The 17,372-nt window shown below is 40.7% G+C and overlaps 1 protein-coding gene across 2 annotated transcripts; it reads left to right on the top strand.

The window, feature by feature from the left end:
* The first annotated feature begins 2,580 nt into the window (after window positions 1–2,580).
* On the top strand, window positions 2,581–16,015 carry kmt5c (lysine methyltransferase 5C). 2 transcript variants are annotated; one of them, XM_084371875.1, is made up of 9 exons: window positions 2,581–2,928; window positions 3,417–3,549; window positions 4,286–4,451; window positions 4,604–4,713; window positions 4,845–5,008; window positions 6,352–6,371; window positions 6,606–6,742; window positions 6,872–7,032; window positions 9,005–16,015. In XM_084371875.1, the coding sequence occupies exons 2-9, from the start codon at window positions 3,437–3,439 to the stop codon at window positions 14,449–14,451; spliced, it is 6,318 nt and encodes a 2,105-aa protein (XP_084228001.1). In that variant the 5' UTR covers window positions 2,581–2,928; window positions 3,417–3,436; the 3' UTR covers window positions 14,452–16,015. The 2 variants fall into 2 exon arrangements, with proteins under 2 accessions (XP_084228001.1, XP_084228000.1); XM_084371874.1 differs by having other exon boundaries at window positions 6,872–7,044.
* Window positions 16,016–17,372: the final 1,357 nt, after the last annotated feature.

Here is a 17,372-nt window from a genome sequence, read left to right as displayed (position 1 = left end):
TTTCCGAGGCAATGAGCCATAACAACTGTGTTAAAAAACATGTAAAGTGGTTACTCGAAATTGGACCACAGTCTACAGTAGAAATAGAAAACAGATGAGGATGATCTAAGTTCCTTACATGTTTTTCATCTGTGAAGACAGATAAAAAAAAAGTTTTTTGTAAGGCTCATTTAAGTTATTGTCTTTGTAATACTTATTTTGACCATGAGAGGCTGTAAAAAATGTTTGTTTTACACGCACGACAAAAAAGATTCTCCTGAAAAAAAAAAGTTCACATGTTTTCACAGACAGAAAAAAAAATCAGAAACACAGGAGATAAAATCAGTTTAAATCAGACTTAGAAAATGTGTCACCAGAAAAAAAACCTTCACTCCCCCTCAGGGCTTCCGTATGAGTTATTATGTACACTGAAAGGAAGCTGTAGAAATCACTAACAGCAACAGTTGTGTAAAAAACATTTAACAGCCCTCGTACCTGATGAAACACCGGATGGCGGGTTGTTTGCCACACCTGCAACATTCACATCAGGTGGCTGAGTGGTGCTTGTGATGGTCCTGTAGATTTATGACGATGCAGCCTGATGTCCTCCACAGTGGAGTCGCCACCTGTCAGTCCATAAATAATCCTCTTGATATATGAATCAGACTTATGTGTGAGTCTTCATCAGACTGCAACGTCAAATCTCAAAAAATAAAAAGCTGAACATCAGCTTGGATGGTGTGAACAGGCTATATAAATGTATGAACGGCTAAAAATATACAATTCTAGAGTAACTAGATACTGACAGGAGAGCCTGATTAATGTGCTCACAAGGGTGAAGGTTTTAAGGGTGCAAGCGACTACCTTCTGGGCTAAGGAGAGGAAGGATAGACTCATTAATAACTATTAACTGGATCATAATCTGTAATGGATTGATTTCTTCAGCCACATGAAATCTCTCAGCAGAGCGTTTGTGGTGACAGAGTGATGTTTTACGATGTTTTGTGGGAGCTTAATCGCCTCGACGCCCTTAAATAAAATATGCAGTAACACTGCTGTGGATTGTTTTCCAGCTGGGCATCTTGATTTCCAAAACATTTCAACACTCAAGTTATTGGCAAGATCCCAGTCCTTCCTTGGCAGCTCTGGATAAATATCCCTTGAGGGTGGAGCAATTTGAACAGTTTTATTGGGAAATTAATGAGTATGGATGTGATTCGTACATATTAAAATGAATGAGTATGGATGTAGTCTGTGCATCTTAAAATAGATTTGCAAAAAGATAGAATAGTTTAAATCAGGGCTGTGCAAAGTGGGGTCCACAGGCCAAAGTTGTCCTGTCATTAGGTTACATTTGGCCCTCCACATGATACCATTGTTCATCTTTACAATACAATACAATATAATACAACAGGTGCTAGTTTTTGGCCTGTGGCCCCATTAAGTTTCACTTTCGCAACAACTTTAATGTCTATTTTCAAAGGAATGTCAGCACCTATCAACCTGGACTTTGACACAATGGCTTCCAAAGGTAAATTTGTTATTTAGTGATCGAAAAGTGAGTATCAGATATCAAAGATTTGTATTTCAAACAGTGTGGGAGATAATGTGGTGATGGTGTAAACACACACAATGTAAACACAACCCAAAACTTTCAAATTGATTGATTGGCTATTTAATAAATGCACGCTTTACAGACCCTCAATATCTTATTAGTGTTTTTGATGTTGTAAAGCCCTGAAGTGTTATTCAAAGTTTTATGACGTGACAAACAAACCCTTGTCCTTTTAACGTGGACCACACTGTGATTTCAGCTATGAATCTTCCATCACTCATTAAAACTGGCTTATTATAAAAGCTCATTGCTTAATCCTTGATTACAGCCTGTAATTTGTAATAAATTGTCCATCCAAAATTAAATTATATCCCTCCAAAATACTTACGCAAGATCTTCATTTAGTCACTAATTAAAATGTTATGTAAATAAAAACTTCTTTACAAGCCAAGTATGGAAAATAGTTGGAAATAAGAAGAAACCCACTGTCTTGGGTTATATGAGTATCAATGTTGTTTTAAATGGCTTAAAATCAATACACACTTTTAAAATCTCTATATGATATAGTCAAGACTCTCACAAATAGATAGAAAATATCCCCATGAAGAGCAGAAGCAATATACATTTCTAAATGTAATCATTTATCTTCTTTACTGCCATAAAACGTGCTGCCATTTTGGAAAAAAGATGTGCTCTGTTGGCCTCACTTTTGTCTGTAGCATCGCTAGAAAGCACAGGATGTGCTTTTCACAGTACATTAGGACTCAGATTGACTGCATGGTATTTGAATTCAGTGTCATGTCTCCCGCAGAGGACAAAAATGAATGGCCGGGTCTCCGGGGCTGGAGAGCTGTACGGGTGAGGCATTTTGTGAGAGGCTTTCCAGCACCAACATAGTAAACCCATACCCACGGTCCCGCCCACAACGGTCTGACCAATCAGAGAGCCGAAAACACTGCGCTGGGTTTGATTTGTTAAATTGACCTTGACCCCAGCGAATAGCGCAGCGCGGGGGCGTGGCCAAAAATAGTTTGGTTGCACCGGACATTGCCCATCAACTTTTGCTACTAGATGAACGTTGTGCAAAGCTAGCTAGCAAGCTACATAACATATAGGCCTACAATTTCAGCTAATTTGTCGTCGTGCATGGTGCATTTCTGTTTTTGTAATTTAGTCTGGGATTTTCAGTCGTCAACAATTCAACAATTTCTAGAAGTGACGAGGAGACTCCATTTTCGTACGCGGCCGGGGTCCCCAGCAAGACGGCGGAAAGCTAGCTGGTTGTGTTGCTAGGCTAACTTTCCCTGCCAGGCGAACGGGAGCCAGAGCAAGCGAGTAGCTTGCGATAAATTGTCTATTCGACGATACTTTCGTTGACTACTAAACACTCCCAGGTACGTTTTCGAAAACCGCATTACCAGTATGCATCATTGTGAGTTTATATCGCTGCACAGGTCGGCTCATGGTACCTGAATTTCATCAACAATCTGATGCAGTCATGTTAGCTACGTTAGCTGCAGACCGCCAGTGCTACCATAGTGTTAGCTTCCTCACTCCTCAGCTGATAAGCTAGCGCATTTTACCAGCAAGCTGATATGCTAAGCTAATATGCTTGTGAAACTAACGGGATCCCAGTGACATCCCTAACTTAAACCCAACGTTACATTTACTGGTTATTGTAAACAAAGGATACCGATAGAGACCAGGTTGCAATGCGGGCTTGTGGGCCAACTTTAGCAAGTGATCAAGTAACTATCGTTAATGTTATGTCAATGTTATGTCACTCGCTCACTGGATCAGCTGGCATGCACAACTCATGATGATTGTAGTTTGTTGTTGTTGTTGTTGTTGACACAGCGTTATTTTGACCCTGTGATCGCAGCATGCTGATGGTGGGAGGCAATGGACGGATGCACTAGAATGAGTGTGAAGGAGCTGTGTGAGACCGATGACCTGGCCACCGGTTTGGTGCTGGACCCTCTTCTGGGTTTCAGCACACACAAAATGAACATCAGGTAACCTGTCATTCAAGAAAAGCCAGGTCGCGCCCTTTCACTGTAATCGAGCCGAATTAGCACTTTATCAGTGTTTAAACATTTTTTTTTTTGCTTTCAGAAATGTGCAGTATTATTCTTGCCTTTTCTGTTCTGCAAATTTGTATGTTTAATTCGACATTGATGACCATGTCATGACACCCTGACCTGTCCTTAAAGTGTCTTGTTAACTTACACAAAAGACAAACATTTCTTCACCCAGAGGGATAACGTGTAAATAGCAGAAGATTACTGTCCTGTATCTACAGGTTACATGTGTAGTGTAACACAGTTCTTGCTCAGGGTCAGCTGCATTTACAATTTAAGTGGGTGTATTGGAAAACATAGGTTAACTCACCACAACAATTGAACTGCACATGCTGTAATAATACTGTGACATGTGACGATTGTGCATTGATTTTTTTTTTAACCTTAACTGCAGATTGATTAAGTTGTTTTCATGAGCTTAGGTTCTCTGAGCATATCTAGGAATAGAATATTTTTTCAATATATCGTGTCCTCTTGATCATGCCAAGAAGTGTTAACGAACAAGCCTGAACACAAAAATGTAACATGATAGTCAGTAAATCTATATCTAAAAATCCAGATATAAAATAACATTTTACATACGTGCCTTAGACCAACACCGACTGTGTTTAGACTGTCCTGTAACCTTTTCTGCTCTTCTTATATGCCGTCATCTGCCTTTCTGTGTTAGTCCCCCACCAGAGATCCGGCGATGGGGCAATCTCAAAGAGACCCTGATGCGCTTTCAGCGTACGCATGACTTCAACGCTACGTTTGAGGCGCTGACAGTCGGTGAACTGGCTGGTGACTACTTTAATGCTTTGGGGAGCCATCGTCAGGAGCTGCTGAGGCAACATGTAAGATGATGTTGACAGATTAGTATGAATAAAATAATATAACAAAAAACCTCATAGATTTCTCCCTCTCTTAATATCTGTGCATAGAAATCTACAGTTGATACTTGAATTTGTCACTTGAACACAAACTGAACCATCTATGATGTCTGCAGGTGTATCGCTACCTCAGTGCCTTCCTGTTGGATAGCGGTATCAAGATCGAGTCCTGCGACAGATACTCCTCAGAGACCAATGGAGCGAAGATAACCTCAACAAGACACTGGTAATCCCTTACACTCTTAACATGGTATTTCTCAAGGCTGCATGTAGCTGTACTGAGTGCTGTATGTCCTAGACCTTTTTTTTTTTTTTTTTTGAGAGTGGATATGTGACGCTTGAATTGTTCCTCCGTAGGTTTGTAGGAGAGCGGGTGGAGGTCCTGCTGGGCTGCATAGCAGAGCTGAGCCCCGCTGACAGTGCTGTGCTGAGGGCAGGAGTCAACGACTTCAGTGTGATGTATTCCACACGCAAACGCTGCGCTCAGCTCTGGCTCGGGCCTGCAGCTTTTATTAACCATGGTGAGTTTGTGTGCATTCATGACTCATTCTTTTCAACACTCACACAAATTTTCATAGCTGATAGGAGCACCGCCTGTGAGCTTTATCAGCATAACATTGTCACCTGCCAGGAGTAAATCTTTAAAGGCACAGTTTGTGATTCAAATGTCAACAAAATGTAATCCAAATACCAAGAGATTAGAAGCTGCTGTTGTTCAGCAATAAGCCATTTTTTTCTAATAATGTTGATTACATTCATACTATGGTGCATTGAGGTATGTAGTTTCAATTACGATTATTTATCACGATACTGGAATTTCTAACTTCGATACAATACCTTGAAAAAAAGCGATATTCGATACCACAGGGGAAATTTGCCACAACATTGAGGGAATAAAATTTCAGATTTTTATTAAAATGTAAATAAATATAAAATGTGTACTGTATGTGAAGCACAATAACATCTCAGTTTATTTACTTCTGGGGGAGGTGGGATGATGTAGGCACTACAGCAGTGCATGTGTCAAGAGAGGATAGCAAAAAAATGCAACTAGTACTGGAGTATCGACACGGCAAAAAATGAGTATTAAAACTATTTAAAATCTCATCTCATCTCATTTTCTTTCCGCTATTTAAAATATATATTTCAATACTTTTGACAACACTACTGCAGATACTTCTGAATCACCTGTAACAGACATAGAGAATCAGTGTTTATGTTCATTGAACAGAATCCAGACACATCATACAATCCATCTTGTTTAGTTATTTTTCTCCATGAGTGTGATGCTTTATGTTGGACTGTTTCATTAGCATCATTCCTCTCAACACAATTGATTTATTTGGTAATTTATGTTAATTGATAAATTTAGTCGTTGATTGAGAGAAAATGAGTCTAATAATCATTAAAACAAAAAGTGGTTCCAGCTTCTGAAATGTGAATATTTGCTGATTTTCAGCGTCTTATATGATAATAAGTTGAATGTTTTGGGGATTTAATTCATCGGTTGAACAAAACAGGACATTAAAGCAAGTCCTGTGGGAAAATACAAAAAAAAAAGCACAAGCACAGTGATCTGTGTCAGCACGGTGTGAACTGAATTGTAATGTGTCCAAAAAGTCCAATAAAATTATAGATTACAGTTCATTCTTCGGTCCACTCAGAGCGCAGTTTCTGACAAGATCTCTTAACACTCTTTGAGAGTTAATCAGCTTATCCTTTGAGCCTTTGCAAAATGAATTCAGCACAAGCAAGCCGATCAACAAAAGGTCGAGTCCTTTATTCATTGTTGTGATTGAATAAATAACTTAAAGTCTTTTATCTTTTTGTTTCTCTCTCTTTATTTGTCCTTCCTCGATTGAAGACTGCAAACCAAACTGCAAGGTAATCTGCGATATTTATTCATTACTTGTATGAAAAAGATTGAACAAATTGAAATTGAAGTGTAACTCTGACAAATCTTACATCATATTGCACAATCAAGTTGAGTTAATCGTATTGAAATTTTGCATGTTGAAAGTAGTATTTTAGTTGCAGAATAACAGCTGCTCTATGTGTATCCCATGGGCCAACCAACCTTTTGTCTTTGTCTTTTGCTGTGTTTTTTCACCCGCCCAGTTTGTCCCTGGTGAGAAGAATATCGCTTGTGTTGAAGTGATTCGACCCATCTCACCTGGGGAGGAGATCACCTGTTACTATGGTGCCAGCTTTTTTGGGGAAGGCAATGAAATGTGTGAATGCTGCACCTGTGAAAGGTGTGTCCATCATCTGATCAGACAGTGTCTTTATCACAGCTTGGTATATTTTCATCAAAACTGAAGATTTTGTTATGAAAAAACTAGCGGATGTTTCAACTTAAATTTGTAATTTTAACTGTTCTTCAGGAACGGCGAGGGGCACTTCAAACATCGAGGGAAGCAGCCTGAATGTGAAGAAACAAAGGACCCTGTGGGCCAGAAGTACAGACTGAGAGAGAGATATCTTCGTCATCACAGAGAGAAGAGTCACTTTCCTGCAAGGCCGATAATACCAGGATTACACTCAGGTATCTTTAAAGGTAACCACTTTAGGATTTTCTCTGAAATGGTCTTTTGTCAAAATACTAGAAGTAATCACTAGCACAGCAGTGACAACATGTCTAAGTTCAGTTAAATGAAAGTAACAAAATAAATATTGGAAGTCTGTTAATTCAGACAGAAAATTGTCATTGCTGGATCCTAAAATCCCCCTCAGCGCCACAGAAGTGGCTCAAGACGCACTAACAGGAATATTAGCTGCACAAGGCAATTATACAGCAATAATGTCAAGAATAACAGCTCGTAATGCTAAAAGCTCAACAGTTTACTCATCACTTCAGTGGTTGTTAAATGCGCCATCAAATTGAAAGCCCTAAGGACAGCCAATTCTGCTCATTTGTTAAGGACCACTCCGCTCAAAATGTGTACAGACCTCGCTGGAAATCCAGCTTTAAAACAGCCATACGTCAGGATTAAGACAACAAAATACCTGTTTAATATACTTTTTGTAAAAAGTCTGATGACACAGATGACTTCAACATTATAACTCTAACATTAGACCCACAACACAGAGCTTGATGGTGTCAGGCTTGTTAAATGAAAGTCAAAAATGTAAGAATATTCACTATGATTTTGAAATTGTTTTTCTATTTTTACTACTATGTGCAAACAATTATGGTGAAGCTTTAATCATATTGATGGCATCATTGCAGAAAAGCACAAGGTTTTTCTATGTATAAAACATGATGGGATTCAGTGACCTTTTAACTCAATTGAAAACATTGAAACATTATCTGCCTCGGAAAAATCATTTCCACCAATCAAGTCCAGGGGACGTCTCTCTGTACTGTGTTAGACCTGAAATAAGATCAGGCTCATGCAGTCAGGCAGCTCTTAATGAACAGTTTTGTCCCACTCTTTGGAAATGACTGTGTCTATATATGTCTGTGTCCACCAAAGCCTGTTCAAGCACATGTTTGAAATATGATCTACAGGTACACTGGGCCTGTTTTAGAAGGCAGATTGTGTTACTTCTTGACATTAGGATTCAAATATCAAGAAATCTCCAATGTTCACTGAAATAGCTTACGTAGTTGGTATGTAATATTAAGGGACTTATGTTTACTTTTGTTTTTTTAGGACGGTACAAAAATATTCAGCACTTTATGTAACATGTGTATGTGTAACCACAGAAAATCAAGGGATTTCACATGTAGGCTACGAAATAATTTGATGACATCTCTCTGTTTTGTTTTTGTCAAATTGCTTGTAAAGTTAATCATTTAAAGCTTTGATGCCAAACAATAATGTATAAATAATTTGAATCTGCAAAGTAACTAGTAACTTTAGTTATCAAATTATTTAAGTGGAGGATAAAGTACAATATTTGCCTCTAAAATGTAATGGAGTGGAATTATCAAGTAACAGAAAATGTAAATATTTAAATACAGAATGAGTACTTAAGAAACAGTACTTGACTAAATTGTACTGAGTTACATTTCATCGTTATTCAACATTTTTTCTGCAAAATTATATTGTATCCCAATATATATGTCATCCTTGATTACTAATGAAAAGATATCTGCTGTTCCTAATCACTACCATTTGTAATATGTCCCACTGTTGCATGATTGGTAAAGAGAAAATGTCCTAATGCTGACTGAAAATATTACACCATCAGTGTCGTCTTTGTACACTCTGAACACTTTTATCCCTCGCCTTTTGTCAAGCAGTGCGCTTTGTTAGCACCACAGGCGACCTCTGCGTGCTCTGTTCAGTAAATTACTGAACAGATGAAACTTAGTGAAAGCAGTTTAATGAGTTGGTCATCTGAATCACATTTTTTGTGTTGTTTTAGCGCAACTACAGGAACTATTTTTGATGATTAGCTTAATTTCCATGTACAGCTTATGTTGATTAAACATTCACATTAGCAAAAGAGGTGCTTTTGTATACAGCAGCTGCAAGTTTAACTGCTTCTTTGTTGTCTTTCCTTTATAGCCATCCCTTCAAGGAATTCCTTTACCCAGCAGATGAGGAGAAATGCCTTGAAGAACAGAAAATTTTGTCAAACAAAGAAGTGGAGACGAGACAAGCACAGACTATCAGGAAAGCACCCATTGAATTCCTCCACAGCCAAACAGTGTAGGACAATTCCTCATTTGTCCCAAGTTACTCTGAGGGACCTTAGAATCAAAGTACGGCGCCACTCGGTGGATTTCTTACTCAATTGTAAGGATCCAAAAAGCGAAGAAAGAGCCTTGCTTCAACAGTTGGAGGAAGTGAAGCTGAACAGTAACGGGCTGAGTGAACTGAATTCGACTGGCGAAGAAAATAGCAAAAGTGACGTGACGCCTTTGACTCTAAATCCATCCATGTCTACTCGTCAGAAAAGTAGACCTGCGGCAGGTAGTGCAGGCCTTAATGGAAAGTCTGTTAAAGTTGTGGATGGACCGGCAGTTCAGAGGAGGACTTCTTCGAGAGAAAGAAACATGGTTAAAACCCCAATCACACATCAAACAGGGTCCAGTAAAACGGCCAACACTACAACCGTTTGTCAGCCTGTTGAAATTGACAATAACTGCAATGCAGTAAAACACGAGACGATGAAGAAAGCAACAGCAGAGACGAATAAGAAGGCAACAGCAGACGGTAAAAACAACAAGTGCAGCACCATTGAATCCTGCGTCAAGGACACAACTCAAAATCCAGCTGCTGAACAAACCAACAAGTGCAGCGGCATTGAATCCAGCAGCACCGACGCGGCTCAAAATCCAGCTGCAGAACAGTCGGAGCTCAAGCCGACCGGAGCTTCATCCCTGTTAGAAGTTTGTCAGAGTGTCACCGATAGATTGCAGAAAGCTGGGGACAATCGACTAATATCACTGAAGCAATACCTTACAGTCAGCCTAACAAGGTTATCAGTGCCACAAAGCATAGTAGCAGAAAAGGCCTCTCAAGACAAGAAAGGAAGTGTTACGCTAAAAGGAAGGAGCAGGCAGGCGCATAGACCAGCGCCTCTGAGAGTACAGGCAGAAAGAAGAGTGTCCAGATCTCAGCAGAAGCAGGGAGGGAGTTCAGAGACCTGCACAGCTGAAGGTAACAGAGGGGTGAGGGAGATGTTTTTCAAGGCTGTAGATAAAGTAAATTTAAGGAAGCGACAAGCAAGTGAATCTGTTGGTGATTTCTCCCACAGGGAGAAAGGGTCGACTGACAAGGTTATCGAAATACAAACCGTGTCAGAAGGAAAAGATGATTTACAAGAGGAGCAGCAAGACATTGTAAAAGGCAAAATTGAAGGGCAGGAAGAAAAGAGAAATGCAGCATTTAAAGTTTTGGAATGTAAAAGTAACAAAGCTCTAGAAGAGGTTCAAGAGTCTGAATGTAAAGAAGAGTCCAGTGAAAAACCCAGAGGGCAAAATAACAAGCAGGGTGCTAGAAATGAAGTCAAAGATGCATGTAAGGAGGAGGGAGTTGTTAAGCTATCAGAACAAAAAGCAAAGTGTGTGATTAAACAGCCAGGGAGTAGGCATGAAGAAGATATTGTCATAAAGCAGGCAAAGGTTCTGCTGTCTGATATTTTAAGAAGAGATAAATCCTTAATAGATGAAAGATTACATGCAGATATTGTAGGACGAGGGTTTTGTACCTTGGCCTCCAAAGAAATGCAGAGTGCCGAGGAGGAAGAAGAAGAGACTGAAATAAATGGAGGCAGGTACCAGTGTTCGGTGCAGAGGAGGATTATGAGACGACGAAAGATGAGGCCGAGAGCAGCAAAAACAAAAGCAGAAGGTAAGCAAAGCACCAAGGGACACTTAGGCAAAGACGTTCCAGCTCCAGCAAAGACGGAGCTGAGTAAGGACACTTCGCAGCTTCAGTCACCACAGGGACATAATAACCCACCGGCTACCTGCTTCAACCCACTACCTCATAAGTCACAAATTTCAGAAAAAGCCACAACTAATCTGTATTCAGACACCACTCCGCAGGCACACATACAGTCCAACATACCTCTGAAGAAACGTACATTTCGCAGTTCTGTGGAAATAGACTCCGATCAAGTTCTGAATTCTGCTTCAGATCAAGTTCCTAAAGAACTCACTGAATTAAATTCATCCGCAGAGGTGAGGCAGGGTCTTAGTACGTGTTCAGAGGACGATAGCAAAGTGAAAAGAGATGTTAAAGGTAGAGTGAGGAGAACAGAAATCCAGAGGTTGGCCCCCAAAAGGATCACAACCTTTAACCGAGTGCTTCGGTCCCGAGCTAATGAAGTTCAGCGAAGCCATTTAATGAGGAAAGTTCAAAAGAGTAAATTAGGGAAGAAAGAGGATGATATCGACAATAGGGAGACACTAGAGTGCGATAAGCTTCCAGAGGACAAACAAGCTGAGGATCCTGCTGAAATCCGAGAGCAGTGTGGTAAAAATGCAAGTCCAAATGAATCTCAAACAGATGATGAGGTGGAAACCTTAATCCAGCAAAGTGTTTTGGAGGAGACTAAGCCTGAAACTGATTTTAAGATTCGTTTTAAGAGGAGGAGAGGGAGAGTGTGGGAGATGCAAAGAGCAGAAGATATGGCATTAAAGATAGAAAAGAGAGAGGAGTTGGTGGCATGTGATCCTTTTAAAGCCATCATGGATTCCGTATCAGTTTTAAATATGGAGATGGAGGCAGCTCAGGCTCATGTGCACGCTAGTAGGAAGTCAAAGAACAGGTTGCATCGTTTGAAAAGAAGAGGTGAGAGGCTTTGTGAAGCAAGGCATGTCAAGGTGGTCCCCCCTGACGGAAAGTCAGGAAAAGATCCTGGACCCAGTGAAACAGCTGATGACAAAGTAGAAATGAAAGAAAAGCTTGATGGAGAACTTCAGGATGGAGTCAAGCTACTGGCAGAAAAGATCGAGAGTCATAGAAATGATGGTGATGTGTTGTCAGCAGTAGGGCAAGAAACCAAAATTGAAGATCGTTTAAAGAATTGCTGCTTGTTTGAAAGTGGGTCACAACAGAAACTGCAGCCTGAATATGATTCAAATGGTCTTCCATTACCAGTCCTTAAACTACGCAGAAAGGTGGAGGATATTTGGGAAGTGGACAGCAAAGAGGAGCTTAGACAAGCTGAACTTAAAGTGGAGCCTGATGTTAAGAAAGAGATAAAGGGTCACATTTTTGCGAAACAAACAAAAGGATGTCTTGATTTCAGCAAGCTGAAAGAAGAGTGCCCATCTTCACTGAGAGTGAACAGCAACTCAGCCCTGCTGAAAGCAGAACCGCCTCCATTTTCCTTATCTCTGTCACCACTGTCTCTGTCTTCCCCTCTTAATGACAATAAAACTGAAGTGATATCTTCAGCCGCACATACAGTCATTGAAAGGCCAGAGATGAACAGCGGAGGAAGGAAACCGAGGCACAAAATGGAGAGAACGCGCAAGTGTGGGCCTGTAGAAACACCCACCACTTGTCTTAGTCACACTCTCCAACAAATTGACAACAGTCTCTCGAAGCTCTCTGAGGGCTTGTGCTCATCTCAGACTTTGGAAAAGCCAACAGCTTGTTCGGGTGCTTCTAATTCTGTCATCCAGCCTCCGTCCCAGTCTCCTCCATTCACAACTGCAGATAACATGCTGTCCGGTGAGCCCAGCTTCACAAACTGCTGCGATGATATTCTGGACTTTCAGTGTCTCAACTTTGAGGGGTATTACCAGCCACAGAATATACTTCCATCCTCCCCATCAGATTTGTGTTCACTGGATCCACCCACAGATCCTTTCAGCAGCCCGCTCTCGCACAGCCCAGCTGATACATGGACCACTGAAACGCCATACCTTGGCCCTCCCAGTCCAGGAAATAATTTTACCAGTGAGGATCTGCAGTTTTTTCCAGGTCTAATTTCTTCCAAAAGTGACTCTGTTCCTCTGGAATGTGAAGCGAGGGATACCTCCAAAGACAGACACCCACCCAACCCGAGTTTCAGTTTTTCAGCTCTTGGCAACTCTGACTTGGCTGCTAGAGATCGGATTATAAATAAAAATCCAGGAATGAGGCTGCCCAGAGAAGACCTCAAACCTCAGCCCATGTCGGTAGTTGGCAAGCCTCGTTTTTTTGGTGCAACGTCATCTTCTGTTACACCTGAAACTCCTGCTGCTTTAGCCCAGCCCCCCTTAAACATCAAGCCGAGCACCAGTCAGTTAAAAGCCCAGCCCCAGTCAAACCTTAGGACCCAGGGCCCCTTCCATCGTGTGTCCATTCCCAGTAAACCCCAGCCTTTTGTAAGTAGTCAGCCAAACACAGTCAGAGGAGTGCCCCAGAGTTGCTTGACGAAACCTGTCCCAGCACCTCAAATGCCCAACAAATTACTCTCTCCTCAGCTCTTCACTGTGAGAACTCCCACTCATCCTGACAACCCCTTCAAATTCCACGAGAAAACCTCTACAGTCATTCACAGGGTGTTAAAGTTTCAGGGGGGCAACCCAAGTCAGAATTTGTATAGTGCACCTTGTAGAGACACCATGGCTGCTGGCAGCCCGACCATCACATCCAGAACACTTGGTCCAAAACAAGGCGATTTCGAGAAGAAACTCGGTGTTAGTGCAGACAGTCATCATAAAAGCAACATTTCGCTTCAAGGGTTTGGAAAGGATGTTGGCCATCTAGTTTCCCCGAACAACCCTAGCAGGGCCAGCCCTCATTTCAACAAAACAAACTCCTCTTTCCCTCAGTCTCTCAGTAAAAGTAAGATGTCGTCTGACAAACATGAAAGTGTCGACATGACATACAGAAATCATTCAGTGCTGCAAAGACCCTACTTTCCCTCCAAAATGTCTGACGGTTATCCCCAAGACAAGATTTTAAGACAGGATAAATCCACCACGCCGACCTCAGACAAGCACCAGCCATGTTACACCCAGCAAGACCCTTTTGATTTTAGCTTTGGCTCCTCTCTTTCGCCCATTTCTCAGCACAACAGCCCCCAAGTGATCCACAGTACACCTCCTGGTACACCAGCACCAGCAAACAAGAGTCAGTCCTCAGCCTCTTTTCCTTATGGCTATCAGGGTCCTCCATACGTACTAAACTTCAGTGGCGATCATTCGCTGACCCTAGGGCTCAGGGACGGGGCTGAGGGTTATTCTGGATTAGGCTCAACAAACTACACCTACCACTGCCTGATGGAGCCTTCGGGCACCCAAGGGCGGCTGGTTCTTGAGCCCTGTGGACCTCAGCTATCTAACCCAGCATCTTTTTCCTTGGGTGGGTTTTCAGGGCTCAAAGGGCAGGACGACCATTGCAGGAAGGACATGCAGCAACAGTGTCAGCCTGGAGACCACCATCAAGGGCCACCACACTATGGACCTGCTACCACATCTCACTCCATGGGTCCTACAAAACCCAAGAGAGTGAGGCTAGTGGTGACGGACGGCACAGTAGACTTAGATCTCCAGTACTCGGATTGATTTATCCCCACCAGTGTCACTGGATCCAAGAATACATTTGGAGGGGGAGGGGGGTTATAAAGTGTCTGCCACAAGATGTTTTTGTAAACACTGTAATTCATAGTCTACCAGTTATTAAAGCCCGCTGACTGATTGACATTTTTCTAAATCAATATTTTGATGGACTGTTAATGTATAAATTACTTGTACAGGGTTTTATGTAAAGCGGGCGTGTTTTAACTACTGTATGATTTTAAAATTAAATATCCACTACAATTTGCTGAGAATACCAAATTAAAAATGCATAAAGAGAACAAAGCATTAATATATTTGTGACTAGGAGTTTGAACTAATACGCCCTGTAAACATAGAAAACCCTTTTACTGTACTGTAACATAGCTGTATGAATTTTCTATACCATGTATGGCAGTAGAGACAGGAGCACCATGATTGGTCGCTGGTACTTGTATTGGTTTAAAAAGGCAGCTTTGTGCCTCAGTCTTTGATATGTTCTTGTGACTTTTTGAAGCACCTGTTAAAACAATCCACCCTCGTTTTTATACTCACAGTAAGCTCTTTTCTCACATTGTGTGTGTTAAATCTGCGTGCGAGTGTGTGCATGCATTTGGCAGGCAGGTCTCGAGGGATCAAAGTAAAGGTGTGTTATTGTACCTGATTGTGTGACTGTTGCTCTACCAAAATGTAGTAAGCTCATTAGTCATTAGTGCATCAATGAACGGTTTGTGCATGAACAGTAAGGTGATTTCCGACCCTGACACAATATATATTCTGAGTGAAGACATACCTATGTGAATGAGTGAGTGGGAGAAACTGCAATATTGCTTTTTCAGGCCAGTTAAGGCAAAGTACAACATGAGAACTTTTTAATGAGATTGGATGTTAAAGAGAAACATTGAGATATTTCCATGTTGCATTAAGAAAATTGACAATCTTCCGACAGAGTAACTAACTTTTGTCATTTCTTGGCCTTTTATTTTGCAAAGGTGTTAATGATTATTATACAGAAAGAACAGAAGGAAAATTTGTTCATCGACATCAATAGTTACAGTGTCTGTTATTTTGTTGTTGGAGCTACACATTAATAGGTGTTTATATTGTAAGCAGAGTTATTTGCTGTCGGTTGTGAAGTCACATGAGCACTCCCCTCATGTCGTGATGTACTGTATGTTAAACCCTTTTGACATCGATGGGGAGGAGTGTTCAGTGTGACTGCACAGCCCTACATTACTACCATGAAAATGTACTGTCTTGATATGGAAAGGCCAATTATTTATTTTAATATCCTCATCCTTGAAATGGTGCTTTAATGTAATTTATATTTCACATTGATTGTTCAAACTATTAAATGTTTTTTATTATTATTTAATGGGACAAAATGCTGAGCTAAATATTTACATTGAGAATTTAATTTCAGAGCCTTTTGACATCTTATCCAGTTTTTCAGTTGTTACAGGTAAAACTTTCTCTGTCTCTTTTCTAATTGGCAGTTAGTCTTACTGAAAGTCTGCTGTAGAAATGTACAAATGTAGCCTATATAATTAAAGACGCTTAATTCTTTTTTGTATTTTCTCTCTTTGACTCTTATTTGATTTTAATTGTGTGCGTTTGTGTGCATGAAATTTTGCTTTAAAGCGTTGTGAGGACATTTCTCTCACAACTTCAGAGAGCTGTTTGAGGGTAATGTTAGAATAAGGTTTAGTTGGGGTAAGGATTGAGGTTGGGTATTTTTTTCATCAGCATCCATGAGTTATTCCCTGAGAAATTAACGAAAATGTTGAAAAACACCCTCACAATGTTAAAGAAAGTGAGAAATACAACTCCTGGATCCGTCCCTTTATTCTGATCCATGTGAAAAGTTAACGGGGTCTATTCTGAGTCCAATCCTCCATCTAAAGCCCTTTTCACACACAGATTCTGCATTATCGCCGCCTTTCAGTGACATCCGTTAAGTAGTTTTTGTGTAATCCTGCTGACAATCCAACCAACAAACGGAGACGTGAAAACGTAATCTCCTTGATGGAAGTAATTATAAATCCATTAGTGGTATAGCTCTTTCAGTTGTATCAGATCTGATTGATTAAGACATCCATTTCACTACTTGTACTACTTCTGAAGGCTGTGACCTTTCGAGATAGACAGGCAAATATAGAAACGATAAAACACTACATACAATAAAATGCTTAAGTAGCTATAAAATAAAATACTGAGGTCGAAGAGAAAAGGTAAGAGGAACATAAGGTGCGAGAGGATATAGACTACTTCTTGGAATTGTTTGTAATACAAAATATAATCAACTAATAAGTGATGATGTATTATGGATTGAGCTACCCAGTAGTGTGTAAAATAGTTAGAATTAAACCCACCTTTACAAGCAGCAACATGAAAGTGATGCTTAGACATTAATCCATCCATAAGCCATTAATATATGATTCTGAAAGGGGCCTTTTTGCATCATAAATACTTATGATTTAATGCTGATACACTGTGGCACTGGTACTTGTGCCACTGTTAAACAGACACTAAGATGAAACGTCTACATTTGAGCTGTTTTTGTGGCCTTACATATTTATAAGCTACAGTGAAGACAGCAGAGAAAGTTGTTTACACCTGTCGGTTAAGATTTTCTTCTGTTTGGCTTCATCGTTTGTCTCCTGCTTTAATATATTCCTCTGGTTGATTTCAAAGCTCGGGGCAAGGGCTCATCCTCCTGGTGTAGAGCTCAGTCTTTCCCTCCTTCCTCTCTACCTGTGCTTTCATCCTACCTAACCAGCATTTGTGTTCTTCCCCTCGATCCCCGCCTCTCCTCCAGCGTATGACCCACTTCTGCTTTTCTTTCCAGCTCTCAGTAGCAGCAGAGCAGTTAATTCTGTTGCCAAGTATAACAGTTTTCTCATAATGAGGACGGAAAGAGAGGGAGGGAT

Source organism: Pagrus pagrus (genome assembly GCF_965226575.1).
Source record: "Pagrus pagrus genome assembly, chromosome: 13".
Classification (NCBI taxonomy): domain Eukaryota; kingdom Metazoa; phylum Chordata; class Actinopteri; order Spariformes; family Sparidae; genus Pagrus; species Pagrus pagrus.
The sequence above is the reverse complement of the archived record's forward strand: the minus strand, read 5'-3'. Positions and strand labels throughout refer to the sequence as shown.